General features: G+C 37.5%; 1 protein-coding gene across 2 annotated transcripts in view; it reads left to right on the top strand.

Moving 5' to 3' along the window:
- PKHD1 (PKHD1 ciliary IPT domain containing fibrocystin/polyductin) overlaps positions 1-21080 on the top strand; it is a gene marked incomplete at both ends in the record, with an annotated part of 432913 nt that overhangs the window by 399498 nt on the left and 12335 nt on the right. For both annotated transcript variants that reach the window (XM_079712827.1, XM_079712826.1), the window contains 4 exons: positions 1873-2008; positions 2998-3085; positions 11947-12054; positions 18293-18451. In XM_079712827.1, coding sequence (XP_079568953.1) covers positions 1873-2008; positions 2998-3085; positions 11947-12054; positions 18293-18451 — 491 coding nt within the window. The remainder of the gene's footprint in view (positions 1-1872; positions 2009-2997; positions 3086-11946; positions 12055-18292; positions 18452-21080) is intronic.

The following is a 21080-nucleotide window of genomic DNA, read 5'->3' as shown; positions in this document are numbered from 1 at the left end:
TTGGTTCCCATCCCTTCGTCTCTAGACATCAATGTACTTATGTCAGGACCTTGGATGTAGTTGTTTGGTTTCTTTAACCTACACGGCCAGCCTGCATCCTGTCCTGCCTCAGAAAGCTTTTAAGAAATAGGCCAGTGGAGAAATAGCATCTGGTAACAATGTTAGAATTTTCCAATAACCTAGGAGCCATAGAAGGATGCAATGAATAGCATGGAGTTTTAAAATATGATTTCAATTTTTTCTTTAAATAAAAAGGAGCTTTACTCATTCAGGCTAAAGAAACTAATAAATGATGATCAGATTAGTGTATGTTGAATTCCCAGTGAGTGATTCTAGCAGAGGTCAGGGCCTTAGCTGGTAAATGACCAAAAGGGATTCGTAGGACCACACATGCCCCATCCCCCATTTTCCAGAATTCTCAGGGGAGAGGGAAATTGCTCCCTACAGAAGCTTCATAGTTTGTGATCCTCTGTATTTGTTCTTCCACTCTTTCCTCTTCTTAGGACTAATTGTCACCTTTACCTCACATACACTCTCTGTTAAAATAAATATCCTTTTCTCCTCACGTAAGAAAAAATAAAAAGATTAGGGAATCAAGTAGTTGACTCACAAGCATTTAATTGAGGGCTAGGTAGGCTACTATTTAAAAAAAAAAATCAAAAGCCTTGTTAGACTTGACCTAGGGTGTTTTGAGGGTAATCTATTACTCTATATTAGGGTAATATATGTGATATATGGTGTCTATATATCTCCATTTAATTGCTAAAACTCTATTGCATGCCTCTGATGTGTAATACACAATAGGCTTAATGGGACAATAGGTGTATAACCCAGAATATTCGTTTAATAGAGCTGCCTTGGTCTTCAAAAATACCGAAGCTCTGGTCAAAAGATGTTTTGAGGTATCATGAATTACAGAACTATTTTATTTTATAATTATTCCATTTTATTGCTAAGTCACATCAGCAATTAATGTGCTCAGAAGAGATGAAAAACAGTATAGCTCTAGACCTTGGTCATACACTTACTCTTGGTAAGACCTTTGGCAAAATACTTAAGCCTTTTTGGACCTCCGTTTCTTCATGTGCAAATAAGAGTACCTATGTCATAGTGTCACTTTAAAGATGCAATGAGTTTATAGGTGGAAGGCATAGAATAGTACTTGGTACAGGGTGTAAGTGCTCAGCATATATTAATTATAAATAGGTATTATTCTCGCTAAGGACTTCATTCAACTGAAATCAATTAATCAATGAATTCCACAGTTGTCGATTCTATTTAGTGCAAGCATCCTGTGGAGACAATGAACATGAAAGGGTTGTTGTGAGATTAAATGAGCTATTCCATGTGAAACAGTGGTGTGGGAGGTTGCTCCCAGGCATCTCTTTCCAGTTCTTTTCGGTGACGTCATCTTGGTACCACAGAATTAGCCATGGTGAATGTATTTATACTGTGGAAATTGGAAAACACTAATACCTCTTGGGGGAGAGCTGGTCTACTAGCATACTTAGAACATATCCCCACCTTCTAAATATTTTAGTCTGATAAGTTGCCTCACTAAGGCTTTTCTGGAGCTGATATTAACAAGTTGTGATAAAAATCTAAGTTCATAATATGTGCTCCTCCCACTTCCCCCCCCCCGCCCCAACCAGTGCATTCTTTCCTATGGCAAAGCAAACATATAAAGTAAATATATAATTATTCTCTAGTTATAAGGTCATGTTTGCTATATGGTGTATTATTCAGTTTCTAGAAACAAAGGCAAATGCAAATCTTCTCACTGGTAATAATGTATTATGGAAAAAAGCTACTGCAGTGATATGGTATCTGTAATCTTAGGCATGTATTCTTTTCTTTTTTAACATGTGCCAGAAATACAAGCAATTTCGAAACTGGGAACTCGATATATATTCGGCCCTATGGTCTTTCAGTCCTAGTCCAGCCTTCAGATGGAGAAGTGGGAAAAGAACTTACAGTACAACCACAGCTCGTTTTTCTGGATAAGCAGGTACCTTGTGCACAGGTAACAATCTTTACTTAGAGCCGGGTACCATGTTGTATTTGGCGCATGTTTCATATTCCATCATCTTCACGATACACATGTACAGAGTGCCCACCCTGTGACATTTGGTGCACTTAGAACATCTAACTACTTTCATTATTCTCCTTCCGTTTCACAGCCTGCTTTCCTTCCACTTTCTATAAATGTCCAGAATTTGATCAAGGGTAAAAATAGAATTCTGATACTTTTTCTCCTCAAGCAAATTCTTACAGTAGGTCTCATGTATCTTCTCAGAAATCTCGCCTTCTCCAAGTGCTGGATCTATATCTGAAGAAGTCATTTCATATGCTAATGAAGGAATTTGGGCCATCACATCTGCATTATAGTTCTATGTTATTTTAAATGATTTCTCCTGTATGTGGTTAAGTACAGCATCAACAAGAGGCTTCTGTGCTTAATTCTAATTTCAGTGTCCATGCCCTCTGATTCTACTTTATCTTGTCTATATTTACTAATATCAAGGGGGGGGGATGTGAAATATGATACTCAAATCAGCTTTCCGCTCTTGACTTTAAAAATGCCTCCCCTGACGTGCTTACAGAGGGATGAAGGCCATGGGCCTGAGGTCCACACTTCTGCTCTAGCCTGGCACTCACCCAACTCTCTCCTGCTTTGTCTGCTTAATCTTTCCTTCCTTATTAGCCCTCAGCACACCGTGCCACCCTCCTTTTCTGTAAACTTAACTTTCCTTTCTCCTCTTCACTGCCCTGCCCCAACTTTTCTTGCAATAATCTCCCTTCTCTCTGCTCAGTAAACTAATGTGATATATTCTTCTTAACATGAGAAAGAAAATATTTATTTATTATTTTTTTCCTTTGTTTATTTCTCATGAATATGTGCTTTATAAAAGATTCTGTGTGAATCCTCTTCTTTTTCAGATAACTTCACAAAATTCTCTTCTGAGTCCAACTTTTCCCCTTTTCTCCTGTTTCCAGAATCGGAGAGTAGAGTCGTTGGGGCCCCCATCAGAGCCTTGGGTCATTTCTGTTTCTCTGGAAGGGACATCAGAGTCCATGCTGAGAGGTAGGTACCTGTGATATTCGGAGACCTGCTATAATTGCATCCACACAGAAATGTTTGTTACCGTTGGGAATCTATAACAAAAGCCCCTAATACTCAGTATCTTTGTTAGTTTGGAAGAAATCTCCTTCACCACCAGTCTACAATGCCAGTGTCTGCAAAAGGGAACATTAGGTTGGCAGGAAATGTTTAACAAACCATCTGCCCACCTACCCCCACCCCTGCCGGCATGGTGAGGAGTATTATTGTCATACCCGTATCTTCAGTATGGTGTAAGGAAAAGGGCATGGCCCCCTAATCATGTACAGATGATTCTCTGGTACAGTATCAAGTCATAGGTACAATGTGGTTTCTATGGGGAAACAGAAACACTGGCTCTCAATGTTATAAAGAATAAATGTGATGGCAAATGCAAAGCGCCTGGCCCAGAACAGGCCCTGAGAGCTCATTTTCTCCTCTCCAGCTTTCTTGGTCCTCCGTTACCTTCCTGTTCAGTCCCAGTACCACTGCTAGCTTCATTGACTTTTCTGGGGCTTGTGCATATGAAAATCAAAAACCACCATTCTGTTCTTTGCTTCTATAAGTTTTACTATTTTAGATACTTCATATACATGAAATCATACAGTGTTAGTCCTTCTGTGACTGGTTGATTTCACCTAGCATAATGTCCTCAAGATTCATCTATGCTGCAACGTATTTCAGAACTTTTTTTTTTAGTTTTATTTATTTATTTTTTATACAGCAGGTTCTTATTAGTTATCTATTTTATACATATTAGTGTATATATGTCAATCCCAACCTCCCAATTCATCCCACCACCACCACTTCCCCCGATTCCCCCTTGGTGTTCATACATTTGTTCCCTACATCTGTGTCTCTATTTCTGCCTTGCAAACCGGTTCATCTGTACCATTTTTCAAGATTACACATATATGCGTTAATATACGATATTTGTTTTTCCCTTTCTGACTTACTTCACTCTGTATGACAGTCTCTAGGTCCATCCATATCTCTACAAATGACCCAATTTCGTTCCTTTTTATGGCTGAGTGATATTCCATTATATATATGTACCACATCTTTATCCATACTTCTGTCGATGGGCATTTAGGTTGCTTCCATGACCTGGCTATTGTAAATAGTGCTGCAATGAACATTGGGGTTCATTTGTCTTTTTGAATTATGGTTTTCTCAGGGTATATGCCCAGTAGTGGGATTGCTGGGTCATATGGTAATTCTATTTTTAGTTTTTAAAGAAATCTCCATGCTGTTCTCCATAGTGGCTGAATCAATTTACATTCCTACCAACAGTGAGAGAAGGTTCCATTTTCTCCACACCCTTTCCAGCATTTCTTGTTTGTAGATTTTCTGATGTAGCCCATTCTAACCAGTGTGAGGTGATACCTCACTGTACTTTTGATTTGCATTTCTAATAATTAGTGATGTTGAGCAGCTTTTCATGTGCCTCTGGGCCATCTGTATGTCTTCTTTGGAGAAATGTCTATTTAGGTCTTCTGCCAATTTTTTGATTGGGTTGATTGTTTTTTTTGATATTGAGCTGCATGAGCTGCTTGTAAATTCTGGAGATTAATCCTTTGTCAGTTGCTTTGTTTGCAAATATTTTCTCCCATTCTGAGGGTTGTCTTTTCATCTTGTTTATGGTTTCCTTTGCTGTGCAAAAGCTTTTAAGTTTCATTAGGTCCCATTTGTTTATTTTTGTTTTTATTTCCATTACCCTAGGCAGTGGGTCAAAAAAGATCTTGCTGTGATATATGTCAAAGAGTGTTCTTCCTATGTTTTCCTCTAAGAGTTTTATAGTGTCCAGTCTTACATTTAGCTCTTTAATCCATTTTGAGTTTATTTTTGTGTATGGCGTTAGGGATTGTTCTAATTTCATTCTTTTACGTGTAGCTGTCCAATTTTCCCAGCATCACTTATTGAAGAGGCTGTCTTTTCTCCATTGTATATCCTTGCCTCTTTGTCATAGATTAGTTGACCATAAGTGCGTGGGTTTATCTCTGGGCTTTCTATCCTATTCCATTGATCTATATTTCTGTTTTTGTGCTAGTACCATGTTGTCTTGATTACTCTAGCTTTGTAGTATAGTCTGAAGTCAGGGAATCTGATTCCTCCAGCTCCATTTTTTTCCCTCAAGATTGCTTTGGCTATTCAGGGTCTTTTGTGTTTCCATACAAATTTTAAGATTTTTTGTTCTAGTTCTGTAAAAAATGCCATTGGTAATTTGATAGGGATTGCACTGAATCTGTAGATTGCTTTGGGTAGTATAGTCATTTTCACAATGTTGATTCTTCCAATCAAAGAACATGGTATATCGCTGCATCTGTTTGTGTTATCTTTGATTTCTTTCATCAGTGTCTTATAGTTTTCTGCATACAAGTCTTTTGTCTCCTTAGGTAGGTTTATTCCTAGGTATTTTATTCTTTTTGTTGCAGTAGTGAATGGGATTGTTTCCTTAATTTCACTTTTTGATCTTTTGTTGTTACTGTATAGGAATGCAAGAGATTTCTGTGCATTAATTTTGTATCCTGCAACTTTACCAAATTCATTGATTAGCTCTAGTAGTTTTCTGGTGACGTCTTTAGGATTCTCTCTATATAGTATCATGTCATCTGCAAACAGTGACAGTTTTACTTCTTCTTTTCTGATTTGGATTCCTTTTATTTCTTTTTCTTGTCTGATTGCTGTGTCTAGGACTTCCAAAACTATGTTGAATAATAGTGGCAAGGGTGGATGTCCTTGTCTTGTTCCTGATATTAGAGGAAATGCTTTCAGTTTTTCACCATTGAGAATGATGTTTGCTGTGGGTTTGTCGTATATGGCCTTTATTATGTTGAGGTAGGTTCCCTCTATGCCCACTTTCTGGAGAGTTTTTATCATAAATGGGTGTTGAATTTTGTCACAAGCTTTTTCTGCATCTTATTGAGATGATCATATGATTTTTATTCTTCAGTTTGTTAATATGGTGTATCACATTGATTGATTTGTGTACATTGAAGAATCCTTGCATCCCTAGGATAAATCCCACTTGATCATGGTGTATGATCCTTTTAATGACTTGTTGGATTCTGCTTGCTAGTATTTTGTTGAGGATTTCTGCATCTATATTCATCTGTGATAATGGTCTGTAATTTTCTTTCTTTGTAGTATCTTTGTCTGGTTTTGGTATCACGGTGATGGTGGCCTCATAGAATGAGTTTGGGAGTGTTCCTTCCTCTGCAATTTTTTGGAAGAGTTTGAGAAGGATGGGTGTTAGCTCTTCTCTAAATGTTTGATAGAATTCGCCTGTGAAGCCATCTGGTCTTGGGCTTTTGTTTGTTGGAAGATTTTTTTTTTTTTTGCGGTAGGCGGGCCTCTCACTGTTGTGGCCTCTCCCCTTGCAGAGCACAGGCTCCGGACGCGCAGGCTCAGCGCCATGGCTCATGGGCCTCGCCGCTCTGCGGCACGGGGCACGAACCCGTGTCCCCTGCATCGGCAGGTGGACTCTTAACCACTGCGCCACCAGGGAAGCCCTGTTGGAAGATTTTTAATATCAGTTTCAATTTCATTACTTGTGATTGGTCTGCTCGTATTTTCTGTTTCTTCCTGGTTCAGACTTTCAAGTTATACCTTTCTAAGAATTTGTCCATTTCTTCCAGGTTGTCCATTTTATTGGCATAGAGTTGCTTGTAGTAGCCTCTTAGGATGCTTTGTATTTCTGCAGTGTCTGTTGTAACTTCTCCTTTTTCATTTCTAATTTTATTGATTTGAGTCCTCTCCCTCTTTTTCTTGATGAGTCTGGTTAATGGTTTATCAATTTTGTTTATCTTCTCTAAGAAGCAGCTTTCAGTTTTACTGATATTTGTTATTATTTTGTTTGTTTCTATTTCATTTATTTCTGCTCCGATCTTTATGATTTCTTTCCTTCTACTAACTTTGGGTTTTGTTTGTTCTTCTTTTCTAGTCCATTTAGGTGTAAGGTTAGATTGTTTATTTGAGATTTTTCTTGTTTCTTGAGGTAGGCTTGTATTGCTATAAACTCCCCTCTTAGACCTGCTTTTGCTGCATCCCATAGGTTTTGGATCATTGTGTTTTCATTGTCATTTGTCTCTAGGTATTTTCGATTTCCTCTTTGATTTCTTCAGTGATCTCTTGGTTATTTAGTAATGTATTGTTTAGCCTCCATGTGATTGTGTTTTAACAATTTTTTCCCTGTAATTTATTTCTAATCTCATAATGCTGTGGTCAGAAAAGATGCTTGCTATGATTTCAATTTTCCTATATTTACCGAGGCTTGACTTGTGACTCAAGATGTGATCTAGCCCGGAGACGGTTCCGTGTGCACTTGAGAAGAAAGTGTAATCTGCCAATTTTGGATGGAATGTCCCATAAGTATCAATTAAATCTATCTGGTCTATTGTGTCATTTAAAGCTTCTGTTTCCTTATAATTTTCTGTTTGGATGATCTGTCCATTGGTGTAAGTGAGGTGTTAAAGTCCCCCACTTTTATTGTGTTACTGTCAGTTTCCCCTTTTATATCTGTTAGCAGTTGCCTTATGTATTGAGATGCTCCTATGTTGGATATATATATATATATATATATATACAATTGTTATATCTTCTTCTTGGATTGATCCCTTGATCATTATGTAGTCTCCTTCCTTGTCTCTTGCAACCTTCTTTATTTTAAAGTCTATTTTATCTGATATGAGTATTGCTACTCCAGCTTTCTTTTGATTTCCATTTGCATGGAATATCTTTTTCCATCCCCTCACTTTCGGTCTGTATGTGTCCCTAGGTCTGAAGTGGGTCTCTTGTAGATAGCATGTATGTGGGTCTTGTTTTTGTATCCATTCAACGAGCCTGTGTCTTTTGGTTGGAGCATTTAATCCATTCACGTTTAAGGCAGTTATCAATATGTATGTTCCTATTACCATTGTCTTAATTGTTTTGGATTTGTTATTGTAGGTCCCTTCCTTCTCTTGTGTTTTCCACTTAGAGAAGTTCCTTTAGCTTGTTGTAGAGCTGCTTTGGTGGTGCTGAATTCTCTTAGCTTTTACTTTTCTGTAAAGCTTTTGATTTCTCCATCGAATCTGAATGAGATCCTTGCCGCATAGAGTAATCTTGGTTGTAGGTTCTTCCCTTTCATCACTTTAAGTGTATCATGCCACTCCCTCTGGCTTGTAGAGTTTCTGCTGAGAAATCAGGGGTTAACCTTATGGGAGTTCCCTTGTATGTTATTTGTCATTTTTCCCTTGCTGCTTTCAATAATTTTTCTGTCTTTAATTTTTGACAATTTGATTATTATGTGTCTCTGAGTGTTTCTCCTTGGGTTTTTCCTGTATGGGACTCTCTGCACTTCCTGGACTTGGGTGGCTATTTCCTTTCCCATGTTAGGGAAGTTTTCGACTATAATCTCTTCAATTATTTTCTTGGGTCCTTTCTCTCTCTCTTCTCCTTCTAGGACCCCTATAATGCGAATGTTGTTGTGTTTAATGTTGTCCCAGAGGTCTTTAGGCTGTCTTCATTTCTTTTAATTCTTTTTTCTTTATTCTGTTCAGCAGCAGTGAATTCCACTATTCTGTCTTCCAGGTCACTTATCCATTCTTCTGCCTCAGTTATTCTGCTATTGATTCCTTCTAGTGTATTTTTCATTTCAGTTATTGTATTGTTCATCTCTGTTTGTTTGTTCTTTAATTCTTCTAGGTCTTTGTTAAACGTTTCTTGCATCTTTTTGATCTTTGCCTCCATTCTTTTTCCGTGGTCCTGGATCATCTTCAGTACCATTATTCTGAATTCTTTTTCTGGAAGGTTGCCTATCTCCACTTCATTTAGTTGTTTTTCTGGGGTTTTATCTTGTTCCTTCATCTGGTACATAGCCCTCTGCCTTTTCATCTTGTCTGTCTTTCTATGAATGTGGTGTTTGTTCCACAGGCTGCAGGATAGTAGTTCTTCTAGCTTCTGCTGTCTGCCCTCTTCCAGTTACTTCTTGCTCTACCCTGGCTTTGAGTCTAAGCTCATTCACATGCCTCCTATAAAATATGTACCTTGCCATACTGCATACATTACCCATACCCAGTTCCTTACTCACACTCCATACCTTATCGTATCCCATACCTACTCCTCTACTATACCTTCCTCAGCCTCCATACTTTATTGTGCCCCACTCCTGACACATACTCCCCCCAATTCTTCATTAGTTTCCTCTCTGTTATCCCAAGGATATCATCACTGTCTAGCTTAGAATCATATTGGATCATGCAAAACGAATGAGGCATGAAACCATTTGTTATTTTCCTCCATTAACACCAGCTCATGCTCAAGCCAACTGACTCCCCTGGACCAGTATGGTCACTGTTGTTATCTTTGGGAGATTCAATGAGAGCGTATGAGGAATGGGCTGAGGTCATCTTATATGCACACGTTTTTGTGCATGTGTGTGAGTGTCATGAAATAGGAAAAAATCTTGTGTCATTTTCTCTGTAGAATGTCCACATCACCAAACACCCTATTTCAATGATTGAAAGTATCTCTTGAAGCCATCATGAAATATTTCTCCTTAACTTCAGAAAGAATGGAAGCAAAACCATTTGGCATGGATTACCTAACTTATTCTAAGTATTTCCTACAGAAAAATAAATTAACAACAACAAAACCCAGTCTATATGTCTAGCCTAAATCTTCTGTTCTGCAGTTTAACTTCATGTTCTTTTGTCTCAGTAAATCCTCTTCAGTTCAAAAAAAAAGAGGTTATAACCAAAAGTGGGTTTATATACACAAAGACAATTATTTTAGGGTCCTTCAGATCCTTTGATATTTAGCTATAGATCCTAGTTGTAGAAAAAATGTGTTCTTAATACTAAAAAAATAAACTCTCAACATTAATGAGGTAACAGTTTGCTAGTGTGGATAGCTAAGGGTAAGAGGGATAGTTTTGGAGGTGAAAAGTATTTTAGAAACCCTATGCCCTACAGAATCACATTCAAGTAGCATTCCCTGATAAAGCATGTCATCAGCTTCAATCTTGTGTGAAGCCCAACACCCCATCTCCTCCCAGGTTTCCTCAACCAGGACCAGCTTGATCAGGGAGTCTGTCAATGACATTCATCTATTTTACAATTACCATTCCCAAGATACGATGAACACCAGAGTAATGTACTGTACTTGGCAGCAAACTGCCTCAGCTTTGGGGCACATATGCTTCAAAGCTGAGAATATCGTAGATATATATGGGAATCTTTGTAGAGATCTCTGAAGCAAGCTGGTATTTAACACAAAAGCAAACCCATTTGGAGCTAAAGTACTTTCCATTAGGCAGTTTGACGGCTGTTCTATGAGGCAGACTCACTGTGCTCGCCGGACACATTTCGATTAAATGCTGCTTTGTATTCCTCCAAAGATGGGAACAATAAGAACGTTTGTCAAAGGGAAAACTGTAGCAAATGATTTCATTTTGAACATCTGTACTCTGCAGTTCATTGTTTGCAAGAGTTTATTGACCATAATTTTGATGCATATAGGTTTTAAAGAGTATAAACAGCATTTGTCTTGGTGCCTATCATTTATTTGAGTCTTGGCTTATTTATTTCCATTTTTTCTGGGCATTTTATTTATTTCAGGACTCTGAGGAGATGAAGGAAAAGATGTTTCTGAAAAAGGAAATTTTAGTTAGCTCTGCAAAATTTTTGAAGAAAGACAATATTTTCCCAAAAAGGATTGAGCAATTGAATTGAGAAATAGAACACTATGCATATTCTATCTTTATGATACCTTTCAGCCTTAAAGATCTCAAACCAATTTTTACACTTTAGGACCACTCTCCTATCTCATTGTCCATCATACCAATCATAGTGACATTTCCAGAGTGAAATGGAGCAGCTGTTAATTAGCAAAGTAATTTGAGGATAGTGGAGTCAAAAGACTAATTAAAGGCATTGTGAATGGGATCCAGAGCTAAGTTTCCTTCTTTTACTTTATAAACGGATGGCCTATTGTTAGAGGATGTCAGCTTTCCTTTTTGCTTTTTTTTTTTTTTTTTTTTTTTTTGCGGTACACGGGCCTCTCACTGTTGTGGCCTCTCCCGTTGTGGAGCACAGGCTCCGGACGCACAGACTCAGTGGCCATGGCTCACGGGCCCAGTCGCTCCGCGACATGTGGGATCTTCCCAGACCGGGGCACGAACCTGTGTCCCCTGCATCGGCAGGCGGACTCTCAACCACTGTGCCACCAGGGAAGCCCCCCTTTTTGCATTTTATTCAGGGAAACCATAGCCCAGACGATCCAAGTTGCTGAACAGGGTAACCTTCATCACTCCTGATTTGATGCATTGCTGTGGTCCTGATCTATTGACCTAACTCTGTCACCGCATAAACCACAGATCCCTTGAATAGAAGAGAGGCAGAGCCTAGAAACTGACCACGTAGAAAGAGAATAGACTTTCTTTCTTGAGAGACATTTAAATATTCAGTATATAATAGTGGCTAAGAATACAAACTTTGAAAACAGGCAGATTTGAGCTATAACCCCCTCACCACGTAATTTAACCTTTCCTGAGTCTATTTCTTAATCTCTAGAATATTGGTAATAGTATATTTTATAGGGTTGTGTAGTTTATGTACAATGATGAATATAAAGCACAATGTCTGGCATAGTAAGCTTTCAGTATATGTTGGCTGTTGTTGTTATTATTCTATCTTGGATTATTTGGTTCCAAGATTTGTCTAAGAGAAGCCTGATGGATTTAGTAACCTCTTCAATTAAGTTTTTTTTTCTATATTGTCCATTTGCCTCTCTACAGGAAAGACTTGAAGAAATTGCTCTTGTGTAGGTAACTAACATTCACTTTTTGGTTTTGTGTTTATTTGTAGGATGTACTCAGGCAGAAACTCAAGATGGTTATGTGAGGTTCTCCAACTTGGCAGTTTTGATCTCTGGGTCAAATTGGCACTTTATTTTTACTGTCACTTTCCCTCCAGGTAATTTCAGCACAGTGTGTTTTTATTATCTGTTCCTTTTTTTAAAAAAATATAACCCCTTCTCCTTTATAATGGGACTAGCTTCTATCATGAATAAGAAGTCATTGTAGTTTAGAGAAAAAATTCCCTTGGTTGTATCATTAAGGTGTGAGAAACAAGAACACATGTAGAAATTAAGCCTCATGAGAATCATGGTAAGCAAGAATCCAAATGTACATTTTCCTCTAGTTATTAAAATTTACTTTGAATGTTCTATTTTTTTTATGACATTTGATGGAATTTAGTTGGGTATTAATTTAAGAATTTTAATTTATAAGAAGGAGAGTCCTGGGGTATCGAGTATTATGAAATCTTATCTTTCAGTCCTGCCCTCCTCATCCACTGCCCCACCCCCACCTTTAAAATGGTGACTATACCCATTCAAAATCCTGGTACTTTAGAAGTGTAGGTATAAGGTGTGTGTAAGTTGCTTATATGATCCAGTTCTTCTTGACAAAACATTAAAGAGAAACCGTCTCCCTTCGGAAGTATTCTTGACAAATTTTGCTTTATTAGAGTGTAATACTATTCAATAACTTCATAGTAAATAGTATGTTACTTAAACTTCAAAGCCAGATGAGCTTATGAAAAATACTACTCTCCCATTTCCATGATGGGTAGAATCCAGGCTGCACCCTACAGAGGAGTGGCGAGAGTCCAGTTTTGGACATCCTTTTTATAAAGGATTGAACTCTGATAGAGACACAGAATTACCACTTGAAAAAAGTGATTTAAATATTGCATCTAATATTGTAATTTACCAGAGAAAAACCCTCATCACCTAAGAGAGCATCTGAAAGAGTTCTAAAAATACTAACATCACGTTTGAACTGAAAAGTAGATAATTATAATCAGTTATTAATTTGAGTCAGGGAAATTAGTCTGGTACTTAAGACATGCAGTTGTGGAAAGTAGTTAATGCACAGCTGTGATAATGCAAAGTTTTTAAAAATACACTAGAACAATCATGAGTGGATTTAAACTGCTTAGGTATTGGAAATGGCAAAGGAAATTAAATGTTTTGATGTGAGGTGTCTGAAGCCCAACAACAAATATTTAATTAAGGCCAGGTATTAGTTCTCCTTCATGAAACTTAAATTCAAACCACCAGTATACTTTTCAAAAAGTTAAAAATATGGCTCTCATGAAAATATATAATGAGTACTTGTCAACAAGTTACTTTACTCTTTAATGAGGGAACCAGGAGGATGGCAAGGTTTATAGCCTGGAAAGGACTGCTTTGAAATCAGTTTGCTAAATTGGATACAGGGCAATCAAACTCTAATCTTTGAGTTGCATGTCTACAAATATCACTTACATTCTTACTGGATGAAAATCACTTGCAGCTTACCAATCTTCTATAAAGTCACAAGACTGGACCCCTAAATATTGAATATTAAGCCAAACAAAAGTGTGTTCCAGAAAATTTGATAAACCTTGGATGGGCTTCTTCGAAAATGCTCCAGTATGATATTGTTAAGATCTGTAATCATTACTTTTGTCTCAGTTCCAAGTTTTGGACAATTTTTCTTCACAAAGGGAATATCATCTGGGGTCAGGTAGTATTATTAATTTTGTGGGGCACCTATTCTTTTAATACCTAAGACGTTGTCCTGATGTAAGCACAAATTCATGGAGAAGAATGTTCAGCGCCTTGACCATGGGATTCCCAAGGATATATTTTGAAAGGTAACACATGCAGAGCTGGATATTTTGGTCCCTATTTGTTGCATATTTAAAAGACCATTGCCCTCCAGTTTCCTCAGTGGTTAACTAAGACTAAATACTTCATCAATTTTATTTTAAGGCATAAGTTATACAACCGAATGTAAACTATAGTGTAGACAGCAGCTTCTCAGTGACAGTGTGATTTTGAGCTGGCCCTGGTGTTCACATTTACTGGACTACTGCGTCCTTTAATTTCCACCTTCAGCTTGTAAAGTCCCCTAAATGAGGAATCGTCTTGAGAAGTTTTCCTTTAGAATTTTCCTTAAATTATTCTTCGTAATTTTCAAGACTACTCTATGAGGTGAGGCTCTGTTTAAGTGAGAAGAGAAAAGATGGAGGAGAAATAGAAAACATCAGAAGGCCTGCACTCCTGTGACCCCATAGCCACATGTTCATTACCAGTACAGACCCTGAGAGTGACTCCTTGTTTCCAGGTGTATCAGTGTCTAAGGCTGGAATTATTTGGTAAAGCAGCTCTCATCCTCACATTGATAGGCTACTCAATGACATTTCTACTTTTTAGTAAGCTCCAAAAGAATAGCTGTGACAAGCATTGATTCATGGCACTGTAATTGTTGCTTCATCCCTGAATCAAGCAGAAGACTTGCAATCATTTTCATTATTTTCCCTCTTCTCCCTTAGAGAGAAGAACACATCATTATTCCTATTTTACTATTTTTTTAATCTCATTATTTATTTATTTTTCTTAAAACTGAAGAAAAAGGACAGAATTCAACATCTGCTTAATGCCCAGAGATGGCAGATAATGGCAGATGTGATTCCTGATTTTATTTAGATCATGGAAGTTGGCAATCTGTCTTTCTAAAGTTTCCAAGATTGTCCATGTCTTTATGTTTTTAAGTGGAAATAGATGTCACTTTAATCAATGTTTCATTAATCACTGCATACAAAGACATACATTTCTTCCGTTCCATAGATACACCAAAGACTTATAATTAAGGACTTAGTTCATTAAAGATATATGTATATGTATATATATATACATATACATATATATAATTTATTTTCCACTGAGATACAATTGACATAACACTGTATAAGTTTAAGGTGTACAGCATGGTGGTTTGATATATTTATATATTGCCATATGATTATCCCTGTAGTGTTAGCTAACACCTATATCACATCACATAATTATCACATCACATAATTATCATTCTTTTTTGTGGTGAGAACAATTAAGACCTAGTCTCAGCAACTTTGAAGTTTATTATACAGTATCATTGACTATAATCGCTATGCTATTTTGGAAATATAGAAATTGAGGAACTGAGAAGTTACATAGGTCTAACCAAGTATGTATGGAATCCTCATAAGTCTTTATAACATGTGGACTAATCCAACTCATTTATCTGTTTCTGAACTTCCTGAGACACTGTCAAGAGGGCAGGTGTCTGTAACTTTGTTCTACTGACTTCCCACCCAGCCTTTCCACATGCATTGTCATTACCATGGTCTAGGCTGTGGTTTCTCTAACCATTTCCTGGAGCCATGGGACTCTTAGGGGGTTCTCCAGGGCTGCTGGGCTGAGATAGGATGCACCCTGCCACCCAACCCAGAAAAACTCAACTACAGTGGCTGTTTCTGAGTCTGGAATATTCCTCCTCCCTAACTTCTCATGGCTCACTCACCAGTTCACCCAGGTTTCTTTTCAAATGTCACCTCCTCAGAGAGCCCTTTTCTGCCTCACTCTGTCTACACCACGGTCTCAACCCTGCTCCCCTCTCCAGCCATTCTCTGACTTCTGCATGGCACTCATCACTGTCTAGCATCACAGTATCTGTGTATTTGCTTATTTTTCTATTGCCTGCCTGCTCTGTCCCCCATTAGAACCTAAGTCCCAGAAGGGACAGGAATTCTGCTTAGTTCAGCATTACATCCTCAGGGTGTTAAAAAAAAAAACCCAAATAAATATTTGTTTATGAACAAGTGAGTATACTGAGATTCTGCCTAAGATTACATTTAAATAATGTTCTGCTGCTAAAAATATTTAAAAACTGGTGGTCTTCGCCCTTAGACTCAGGTTACTGCTCCAGGCTTATAAACCTTAGGCCTGACTTCAGCCTCTCTGTCATTATTTGTGTTCTAAATACTTCCATGGCTTGATCTTCTATATCCCAGGTGGCTCATGCCACTTCTCAGGTCAGAATTTTTCCATCTATGACACCTCATTGCCTTCAGAATATTGTCAAGGGCCTTTTGGCTTTTGACGTTTAATCCCGCCAAGATTTGCCTCACATGCTCTCCTGCACTGATTCCTAGTATTTCCTGACAGTACTTTTTTCAACATCGATTGCATTTTTTCTCTTTTCTGTCTTTATTTGCTCAACCTGCAAATCCCCATCTAGATACTCTCTCCTCTGGGAAGCTTTCCCCAATCATGTTGCTAGAAAATAACCTTCCAAAGCCATTGATTTGCATTATTCTGGTGGCATGGGTCACATTCTGATTTGTATGGAAGATATTTGTATGTGTATCTTATTTCATTTATTAGCTTGTGAATATCTTAAGAATGAGAACAGTAACTTATTTACCATGGTGAAGTAAACAATCACTGAGCAGTTATTGGAAAATGGATAAAAGAATAAAGAATTTTGTTTTTAATTCTGTAAATCCCTAGTTAAATCCATACCCCTGTCTCTGGGCTAGAGTTAGCTTATTCAGTTGCCCATAAAAAGCAACTAATTGATAACAAACAAGCCAAATATGGCTCAAGGATAAGATGGACCCACAGGAGAAGCATTTCTAGATAATTTTGTTAGAGTAGCTTTGGGACCGAGTCAGCCAGGAGTCAAGAGACTGGAGCTCTAACTGTGACTTCCAATCAAATTGTCAGGTTCAGCCCAAGGAAAGCACAGCAAAGAAAACATGGTGTTTCCTTGAGTAGAGAAAATACAAACTCTGCTTTTGCCTGAATTATTCAGATGAAAGCAGAGATTTGGGGTTTGTTTGTTTTGAACGACCTACTCAAAAATGCTGGTTATAGCTAACTTATGATCACAGGCAAGTGTTTTTTTTTTACTTTAAATTTTTGTCTTGAGATATAATTGTCCTATGATAAGCTATACATATATAAAGCATATAGTTAGATAAGCTTTGATGAATCTATACGTCCATGAAACCATCCCCCCAGTTAAGATAATGAACATATCTATCATTTCCAAAATTATAGGCAAAGTTTTTAAATTTTTATTTTTTGAAATAACATACAGTAAAAATGATGTTTTTTTAGGTGGATCATTTTATAACTTCAAAGATATATATAGATTCATGTAATCACCACCACAATCAGGATACAGAACGTTTCCCAGAAGCCTCCCTGATGCTGTTGCTCTGTCCTCACATCCTCCCACTAATCCCTGCAACCACTGATCTGTTCTCCATCTCTATAATTTTGTCTTCTCTAAAACGTCATATGAATGGAATCATATCATATGTACCCCTTAGAGATGGGCTTTCCTCAGCATAATGCTTTGGACGTTCATCTCAGTTGTTATAGGTTATTAATAGTTTCCTTCCTTCCTTCCTTCCTCCCTCCCTCCTCCTTCCCTCTCCTCCTCATCCTCCTCCCCACTCCTTTTTCTTTTTCTCTTTCTCTCTTTGGCTGAGTCTTACTCCACTGCCTGAAAAAAACACAGTTGGTTTATTCATTCATCTGTTGAAGAACATTTGGATCGTTTCCAGGTTTGGGTGGTTATTGAGGTGCTACAAACGTGTGTACAGGTTTTTGTGTGTATAGACAGGGTTTGTTTGTTTGTTTTGTTTTGTTGCTTTTTTAGATTCTTTTTTACCTTGCTTCAAAAACACTAATGGAGTGAGAACCAAACGTGTCAGTCTACAAAAGAGGGAGGAGTTTGAGACGAGTTCTTAGAAAGATGTGCTCTCTGCAGGGAACGGCCATTCTGCCCCTTCATCCATAGCCACGGTGGCTCTATCCATCTCTCCCTGCTCTACCCCTAGTCTTCCAGATAACAAAATTCTTATGGACCTTAGAAATTCTCTTGGTTCCATAGTAGGAGTCCCTGTGCCCTTGTTTTGATGTGTTACATGTTGTATTTGAAAGGAGATACATATGTCATAGCAAGTAGTTTCACGCAATCTGGAGTCCGGAGTGCTTCTGTTCTAATTAGTGGAACATGAGAGTGAAGCTACAGCTTTGCACTGGTGGAGAAAAAAAGTCTGAAAATAGGAGAGCATTGGAAGAATTCCCCACCATAATGGACAGAAGTGGAAAGAACAATCATATATTATTGTTGGAATCTTGAAATTCTTTAGAAATATGAGTCTTGGATTTATTATTGACTCATATATTGAATCATCTAATTCAATAAATATTGATTGAATCAACTATGTGCCAGGTACTACTGTAAACATATCTTTTCTACAATATTTTATATTAGCATCTTATTCATATGCTATTGTTATTATTTTGTGTTTTTTTTTTTAACAGGGGTCAATTTTACAGCTCGCTCCAAGCTGTTTGCTGTCTTACCTGCAACTCCATCCGAGAGGCCCACGATCCTCCTGGCTGCTTCCCTGTGCTCAGGGGTCTCGTGGCTGGCTCTGTGCTGCCTCGTATGCTGTTGGTTTAAGAAAAGCAAAAGCAGAAGTATGTAATTATATTTTTAGTAAAAATATCTGAAGGAAATGCCATCATGTATAATATATTAACTATTCTTTTTCTTCCCCCAAAGAGACATTTTTATGAGCCTCTGTAACATATCAAACCACATGGAGCCAAATTACTCAACTCATACAGTAGAGACAAGGATTGTCTAATTCTAAATAATAATAACAGCAATAATAATATCAGCTCTTATTTTTTGAATACTCACTATGGATAGGATTCTAAGTGCTTTAGAGATGTGAATTCATTCAATTCTCACAACAACTCTATGAAGTAGGTACTAAGTACTACATCTGTGTTTCAGGGGTGGAGCATGAGGCCCAGAAATGCTAAGTGACTTGCCCAAGGTCTCACCACCAGGATCAAACTGGGTAGTTTGGTTCTCTCCATATCTGACTCTCTGAAACACTGTGCCCTACAGCCCAGGTGACCCTCCAAAAGGAGAGTTCAATAAAGGGGGAATGTCCTCTGCTTTTTCAGAAGAAGGAAGAGAGTGCTTGGTGTGTGTTTTGTTTGTTTGTTTGTTTTTTTCGCTAGGAGCATAGAAATTGTGTTCTTAGGCATTTTCCCAGAAGCTGATCTTTTTCTTTCTTTCTTTTTTCCGGGGTTGGGGGGGGGCAGTGGGTGGAGACATGGATGAAACACTTTGATATTAGGAGATACTAGGAAACCAAAGTGATAAGGAAGAGTGAGAATAAAAGAGGTGGAATGAGGAGAGGCAAAGAGAGAAAGTGAAAAATTAAGAAAGGAAAGAGGAGGTAGCCTGGTGCCACCACTAGACAGTTCACTATGCTTGGATTTCTGAGAGATGCTGAGGGATGGAAGCTCCACTAGATGCTCTTTAGTTTGAACCAAGCTTCAGCCTGGTCTCTCCCTCCCTCCCTGGCATCATCAGGCTTCACAGACTTAAAGAAAACTCAAGGATCCCTTGTCTTTCTCAAGAAGAATGGGATCTCATCCTGGGTTGCTGCCTGTGATTTATTGAATCACGGGTTTTGGTCTTTGTTTTAAAATCTAAAAATCTGTGTGTGTGTGTGTGTGTGTGTGTGTGTGTATGTGTGTATATGTGAGTAGTGCTTTCTGGTTTGAAAGTAAAGACCTTTCATAATTTTTAATCTCATGGTTTGTGAAGTAGGTGATTTAATTCTCATCCTCCATTTTATAGCTAAATCTCCCAGCCATGGAGGGACTGTCCTCTAAGCTCGCTCACCCCATCTCTTCTCTTTTGTTCACCCAACTCTAGAGGAAGCTTCTTCCTGCAGTTACTAACGTTATCAGATATCTCAGTGTCCTCTTTTTGCTTTTTCAACCTTTCAATATCTTTGGACACATTTCCCTGTATTTAATTTTCATATTTTCTTGACTGGACACAGACTTCTAACTTTCTTTTAAAAAATCTAAAGAGATTAGGAGGAACTTCATGAAAAAATACATAGTAATCAGTTCTGTATGGGTAATTTCTATTTCCCTCTTTATATCTTTCTGTATTTTTCATATTGCTATAATTAGCATTTATTACTTTAGAATCAGAGAGAATATTGTTCCCCATCTTCCTCCTAGAAAGTGATTCTCTGATCCAGTTGTACAGACTAGAGCAGCAACTTACAAAATTTTGATCTCGGGACCTCATCACACTTTCAGTAATTATCAAAATCCCCAAAGAGCTTTTGTCACTGTGTGTTCTATCTATCAGTATTTCCAAATTAGAAGTTAAGAGAGAACATGTAAAGCTTATTTATTAATTTATTTTAAAACACAAATAAGACATGCATTATATATGTTAACATATCATATTTTTCATTTAAAAACTATGTTTAAAAAATATATAGTGAAAAGAATGACATTTTTTATAAACCTCTTTAATGTCTGCCTGAAAAAAAGTCAGCTGGATTCTCTTAGCAGCTTCTGCATTCAGTCTGTTGCAATGTATTGTTTTGGCTGAAGTATATGAAGAAAATCTAGCCTCACTCAGATATATAGTAGAAAAAGGAGAGTATTAATAACCTTTACAGATATTGTAGACATTCTTCTTTGATACTGCACCCAAACTGGACAAGAGGAAGTTACTTAAAGGTACATCTCAATGTACTTTTTGTATTCTGTTACATAAAAATGCACCAGTCTACCTTGTACTTTGAATGGAGATTTTGCCCATGCGTGATTTTGAAACATTATGCTTTGGCCATTTAGGAAATGTTGTTTCACTGAATTATGCAGGTCTACAAAATGCTGATATATTTCCTTCTATAATTTTTTTTAAAAATCACTTTAATATCAACAGAATTAGAAATCTGTGAAGCTTATAATAGTTGATAAAAATTTTCTAAAGTTCTAAAATTTCCCATGTGAGCTTGATTTATATCACTGGCAACAAATACTGTCAATTGTTTCTTTGAAGTTACAGGCTCACTTCATTTACTTAAAAAAAAAAATCTCCCAATTACCAAAGTATGAATAACCATAATTTGTCTTTCAATCATTCTTTCAAGTTCTTTCAACGTAAAAATGGTGTCCTGTGAAAAAAATCCACTAGTTCAGCTCAAAACTCAATCACAAAAGTGCCTTTCCTTGAGAAAATCATCATATGTCTTGGCGTGGCATTATCTGACAT

This window comes from Hyperoodon ampullatus, assembly GCF_949752795.1.
Source record: "Hyperoodon ampullatus genome assembly, chromosome: 10".
NCBI classification, from domain to species: domain Eukaryota; kingdom Metazoa; phylum Chordata; class Mammalia; order Artiodactyla; family Ziphiidae; genus Hyperoodon; species Hyperoodon ampullatus.
The sequence above is the reverse complement of the archived record's forward strand: the minus strand, read 5'-3'. Positions and strand labels throughout refer to the sequence as shown.